Source organism: Lithobates pipiens, unplaced genomic scaffold (assembly GCF_037356315.1).
Source record: "Lithobates pipiens isolate NorthernLeopardFrog02 unplaced genomic scaffold, aLitPip1_a1.2 Scaffold_1, whole genome shotgun sequence".
Taxonomy (NCBI): Eukaryota; Metazoa; Chordata; class Amphibia; order Anura; family Ranidae; genus Lithobates; species Lithobates pipiens.
In genome coordinates this window covers 158,770,079-158,776,756 of record NW_027507685.1, presented here as the reverse complement: position 1 = coordinate 158,776,756, position 6,678 = coordinate 158,770,079, and the positions used below count along the sequence as shown (strand labels likewise).

Below are 6,678 nucleotides of genomic sequence, written 5' to 3'. Positions count from 1 at the left end.
CACTTCAAGGTTGATCCACTAAAGACTGTGCACTTTGCAATTGAAGTTGCACTTATCTTCCCCAGTAAGGCTCGATTCACACTAGCACGTTTTTTGATGCATTTTGCAGAAATGCAAGGAAATTTTTTTAACATGGGTTCCTATGGAACATGTTCGCATCAATGCATTTTTGTGCCTCTGCGTTTTTGGAAAGGGTCGAGGACTTTTTTTCATGCAAAATGCAGCGTTTTGCATGTAATAGAAGTCAATGGACCTGCATCAAAAACGCAAGTACCGCATCCAAAAACGTGGCAAGCACCGCAAAAACGCTCAAAAGCAACATGCATAGATGTGAATCGAGCCTTAGTGAAACTGCTAAATTTTCTCATCCAATCATTTTCTTTTTCTTGCACCCGATTGGGTATTCTTTACAAAGTAAAACTTCAACAAGCTCTGGGGAAAATTAGTACAGCTGTACAGTCTATTTCCCTTTAGTAAATCAACCCCTTCATCTTTCTGCTATACTTTATGAATTATAAAATTTATATCTCAAAGTGCTATAGTAAAAGGAGCTGAGGGGCAATTCCACCTCCTGACATTTATCAAAAACATTATAAAAGTTTTCTGTGCACTAACCCCTTAGCTTTTTGTAAACACCGTAAAAACATAAATAATTGTCTGCTAGTATTGCTGAGAGTCAGAGAACACGTGCTGGGTGAACATTCCTTGCAATGCTCCCCCTCTTTTTGCTTCTGTGCTTTCTCCAGGCCCTCTGAATGAGGACTGCCGCTTGGTTCTTGCGTTGGAAAAGTTGCTTTCTGGCTTTCTCTCTTTCTACTAACTGTAGTCTCGCCTCTAAGGGAATCAACTCAATGTCTAGCTGCTGCCATTGTGCAAGGCTGAGACCTGCTCTTAAACTATCTCTTGGAATTGCTGACATTCTGCTGGCATTAATATGGCTTGTTGGGGAGCAGTTTACGCCTTTCCTCTCTATATCTGCTTGTTTGCTATGTCTGGAACGTGAACTCGATGTTCTTTGTCTAGTCTTTCTAGATGGTCTTTCTTCCTCACATGTAGTTTGTCTTCCAGAGGCATTTTGCTGTCCTGCTCTGGCTGAGCTACTTTTTCTTTCTGAATGCCGTCTACTAGAGATTTCTTTGTCCTTTGAAGAATTGTCTCCATTACTTGTCACCTGGATTACTATACCATCAGATTCTTTGTTTATCCTGGGCGAGTGAGGTTCTGTAATACTGCAGGTAGCCATTATCTGGGTAACCATGTCCGTATCAGTTTTCTTTTTTTTATGTATTTTAGATCCTTTCAGTGGCTTTTCCACAATTAGCTCTTTGCTGGTGACCTTATCCATTTCACATTGTCTAGTGTTACATTCAGCTTTTAAAGACAACTGGGAGCCTTCTTTAATCTCCTTGGGAGATATTCTATGACAGTCTTTCTGACTTTGGCACCTTTCCTCGTGGACTGGAGTGCTACAGTGTTCCTTTCTATGTCTGGAGCTTCTTTTACATTTGTTATTTCGACCTTCCTCATCATACTCCTTTACAGACAGTTCTGTTGGACAAGAAATTGCATGAGATATCCTACTAGGTGTGCTGCTTGGATCACAGACTTCTCCTTGTCTTGGAGATGCATGGCCAGCCCTGCTTTGGCGTTGTTGCTCTTTCATCTTTGTCCTACCTGCACTTTCTTGACTTTTTTCCTCCATAGTACTTTTCTGTTGTACTTCACTGTGACTATGCTGCTCCCTCTGTTTGTCCCCATCCTGCCCACCTTCGCTAGGTTGGTTAACTTTGGTTTTCCTTTTGCTTACGCCCTCTCGCTTTTTAGCAGCTGCATCTTTCCGCAGTTGCTCATGCTTCATCAACAAGTTCTTCCTCTCTCTAAAAGCCCTTCGTACTTTGTGTCCTTTGTACACAGCCTGAATTTTGGAGGCTGCAATGTCTTGGATTGCAGCAATAGAGAGGGCACCATGTTCCAGCATAAACTGTATAACCTCCTGATGCCCACCAAGTAGCGCATAGTCCAGAGGTGTGTACCGCTCTTCAGTGCTTTCCATTTGGTTAGGAAAGGCATTATAGTGTAGTAGAAGTTTTACTGCATCCAGGTACCCGTTGTTGCATGACCAATGCAAAGCTGTGCGGCCATTTTTATCCTGGATATTTGGATCAGCTTTATTCTCCATTAATACCTCCATGCATCCAATGTAGCCTCCATAGGCTGCACACTGCAAAGGCGTCCTGCCTTCGTAGTCCTGGGCATTGGGGTTGATGTTATTTTCTATAAGTATTTGACATACGTTTGCATTGCCTCCTAATGCTGCCCAGTGAAGGGGGGAACGACCATCTTTGTCCACAAGATGAACTTTTGCCCCTCCTTTAATTAATGTATAGATGACTTCTCGGTGCCCCATCTCACAAGCCCTGAAAAGTGGGGTGTGCTTCATTACATCTGCAGCATCCACTTGGGCACCATTTTGTAGCAATATTCGTATGGTGCTGATGTGACCAGAAAGGGACGCTGCATGGAGTGCTGTACCGCCATATTTGTCCGTTCTGTTGATCTCTAACTCAGAGTCTAGCTCAAACATGACTTTTATGGTTTCATCGCTGCCTTTCCCTGCTGCCCACATAAATGCAGTCCTTCCCTCTAAGTCAGCCTCATCTTTTACAGAGGGGTGGGCCAGCAAAACCCGGACGGTATCTGGGCAGTTTCCCTGAGCAGCATAATGGAGGGGGGTTGCTCCCTGACTGTCTGAAGGGATGTTTGGAGAGCGATTTCTTTCCAGAAGAAGATTTGCGATGGGCGTGTGACCCAACAACGCTGCCCAGTGCAAAGGGGTACGGAACAGATTGTCGTACGGTGTTACGTTACAGCCCCGATAGGAAGTCAGAAGCCGTACCACTTCTTGGTTCCCATCTCCCACAGCCAGGTGCAGAGGCGTGCGTCCTTCATAATCTTGCCAGTTCAGTAAAGACTCAGTTGGAGCCGCTTCCAGCAAACAGCGGACTGTCAGTGCGGCTTCCGGGTCTTTATGTCCAGCTGCCCAGTGCAGAGGGATTTTCCCTTCCAAGTCAGGAATGCCGATGTTGGAGCCGTGCCGCACTAGCAGCCTGACGTGCCGGGGACGATTGTAATAGGCGCTCCAGTGCAGTGCGGTTTGCTTCCTCTGATCTTGAGCATCCACCTGCCCTGGTGGGGTGTGCTTCAGCAGCAGGGCCAGGCAATGGGTGTCCTTGTGACGGGTGGACAGGTGCAGTGCAGTGATGTCACGCAGATCACGATGGGTGCAATCCGCTCTGCGGGACAGGAGAAGCTTCAAGAGGCGGTGGTTGCCCGTCTGGGCGGCCAGATGGAGAGCCGTGCGCCCGCTTCTATCGGAGCGATTCACCTGGGCCCCACAGCGCAGCAAAGCCTCTGCACATGCTCTGCGATCACCCAGCACGCTGTACATCAGAGGGCTTCTCCCCAGTTGGTCCTCCTGGTCTATCAGATCTGAGTTGGAGCCAATCAGGCGCAGCAGACTGGCCTTGTCCCCTGTCACAGCTGCTGCATGGATAGGAGAAGCCAAGGAGGAGCCCTGGGGAGGGCCGTTCATCTTCCTAGAAGCTGAATTCCCCAGCACCGCGATCAGCTTCTACCAAAAAGATGTCTCTATGGCACCAGGAGCACCACTCAGTGTTGTCTCTATGGTAACGGACATTCTACCCATCACCATCCTAGTTCTTCTCTATGGCATAGGCAGTTCTATCTCGCTCCTCTCAGTTCTTCTTTATAGTAATGGGTGCTCTATACCGCGCCGCTCAGCTCTTCTCTATGATACCGAACATTCTATTCCGCATGCTTAGTTGTCTTCTATGGTACAGGTAATACCAGGCGCTCTATCCCGCGCCGCTCGGCTCTTCTCTATGGTATCAGACGCTCTAGCCTTGCTCAGCACTTCTCTATAGTATTAGACAATCTATCCAGTGTAGTGTCACAGTTTGATGCCTATCACAGGATGGTGCGGAAGTGACGTTGTTGCGTACTGCGCATGCGCGATGCGCTCCAAACGCTCGCGCCGTGCGTTCCAACATAGTTTCGGCAATACAGTTCAGCGAAACCATCACATAATGTTACGGAAGTGATGTTACACACAACACAAACACGGGCCACGTTGTTGCGTACTGCGCATGCGCGATGCGCTCCAAACGCTCGCGCCGTGCGTTCCAACATAGTTTCGGCAATACAGTTCAGCGAAACCATCACATAATGTTACGGAAGTGAAGTTACACACAACACAAACACTGGGCCGTTCGTTACAACACTAATACTTCCCTTGTTACCTAGTAGGTTTTGCATTGCTGGGACTTGTAGTGCCTATCCTGAGCTACATGCTTCAATGTTCAGTGTCCTCATCCCTATCCCCATGCTTCAATGTTCAGTGTCCATCCTTATCCCCGTGCTTCAATGTTCAGTGTCCTCATCCTTATCCCCGAGCTTCAATGTTCAGTGTCCATCCTTATCCCCGTGCTTCAATGTTCAGTGTCCTCATCCCTATCCGCGAGCTTCAATGTTCAGTGTCCTCATCCTTATCCCTGTGCTTCAATGTTCAGTGTCCTCATCCCTATCCCCATGCTTCAATGTTCAGTGTCCTCATCCCTATCCGCGAGCTTCAATGTTCAGTGTCCTCATCCTTATCCCCCTGCTTCAATGTTCAGGGTCCTCATCCTTATCCCCGAGCTTCAATGTTCAGTGTCCTCATCCCTATCCCCCTGCTTCAATGTTCAGTGTCCTCATCCCTATCCGCGAGCTTCAATGTTCAGTGTCCTCATCCTTATCCCCCTGCTTCAATGTTCAGGGTCCTCATCCTTATCCCCGAGCTTCAATGTTAAGTGTCCTCATCCCTATCCCCCTGCTTCAATGTTCAGTGTCCTCATCCCTATCCGCGAGCTTCAATGTTCAGTGTCCTCATCCTTATCCCCCTGCTTCGATGAGGACACTGAACATCGAAGCATGGGGATAAGGATGAGGACACTGAACATTGAAGCTTGCGGATAGGGATGAGGACACTGAACATTGAAGCACAGGGATAAGGATGGACACTGAACATTGAAGCTCGGGGATAGGGATGAGGACACTGAACATTGAAGCAGGGGGATAGGGATGAGGACACTGAACATTGAAGCTCGGGGATAAGGATGAGGACACTGAACATTGAAGCAGGGGGATAGGGATGAGGACACTGAACATTGAAGCTCGGGGATAAGGATGAGGACACTGAACATTGAAGCTCGGGGATAGGGATGAGGACACTGAACATTGAAGCTCGGGGATAGGGATGAGGACACTGAACATTGAAGCATGGGGATAGGGATGAGGACACTGAACATTGAAGCTCGGGGATAAGGATGAGGACACTGAACATTGAAGCAGGGGGATAGGGATGAGGACACTGAACATTGAAGCAGGGGGATAGGGATGAGGACACTGAACATTGAAGCTCGGGGATAAGGATGAGGACACTGAACATTGAAGCTCGGGGATAGGGATGAGGACACTGAACATTGAAGCTCGGGGATAGGGATGAGGACACTGAACATTGAAGCATGGGGATAGGGATGAGGACACTGAACATTGAAGCTCGGGGATAAGGATGAGGACACTGAACATTGAAGCAGGGGGATAGGGATGAGGACACTGAACATTGAAGCAGGGGGATAGGGATGAGGACACTGAACATTGAAGCTCGGGGATAAGGATGAGGACACTGAACATTGAAGCTCGCGGATAGGGATGAGGACACTGAACATTGAAGCAGGGGGATAGGGATGAGGACACTGAACATTGAAGCTCAGGGATAAGGATGAGGACACTGAACATTGAAGCACAGGGATAAGGATGAGGACACTGAACATTTAAAGCTTGCGGATAGGGATGAGGACACTGAACATTGAAGCACAGGGATAAGGATGAGGACACTGAACATTGAAGCTTGCGGATCGGGATGAGGACACTGAACATTGAAGCATGGGGATAGGGATGAGGACACTGAACATTGAAGCACAGGGATAAGGATGAGGACACTGAACATTGAAGCTCGCGGATAGGGATGAGGACACTGAACATTGAAGCATGGGGATAGGGATGAGGACACTGAACATTGAAGCACAGGGATAAGGATGAGGACACTGAACATTGAAGCTCGCGGATAGGGATGAGGACACTGAACATTGAAGCATGGGGATAGGGATGAGGACACTGAACATTGAAGCACAGGGATAAGGATGAGGACACTGAACATTGAAGCTCGCGGATAGGGATGAGGACACTGAACATTGAAGCACGGGGATAAGGATGGACACTGAACATTGAAGCTCGGGGATAAGGATGAGGACACTGAACATTGAAGCACGGGGATAAGGATGGACGCTGAACATTGAAGCATGGGGATAGGGATGAGGACACTGAACATTGAAGCATGTAGCTCAGGATAGGCACTACAAGTCCCAGCAATGCAAAACCTACTAGGTAACAAGGGAAGTATTAGTGTTGTAACGAACGGCCCAGTGTTTGTGTTGTGTGTAACTTCACTTCCGTAACATTATGTGATGGTTTCGCTGAACTGTATTGCCGAAACTATGTTGGAACGCACGGCGCAAGTGTTTGGAACGCATCGCGCATGCGCAGTACGCAACAACGTGG

The 6,678-nt window shown here is 47.9% G+C and overlaps 1 protein-coding gene across 1 annotated transcript; it reads right to left on the bottom strand.

Moving 5' to 3' along the window:
- Positions 1-375: 375 nt before the first annotated feature.
- On the bottom strand, positions 376-3,934 carry INVS (inversin). The gene has a single exon (XM_077478815.1). It carries the CDS (start codon positions 3,590-3,592, stop codon positions 677-679), a length of 2,916 nt encoding a protein of 971 aa, XP_077334941.1. The 5' UTR covers positions 3,593-3,934; the 3' UTR covers positions 376-676.
- Between the last annotated feature and the right edge of the window lie 2,744 nt (positions 3,935-6,678).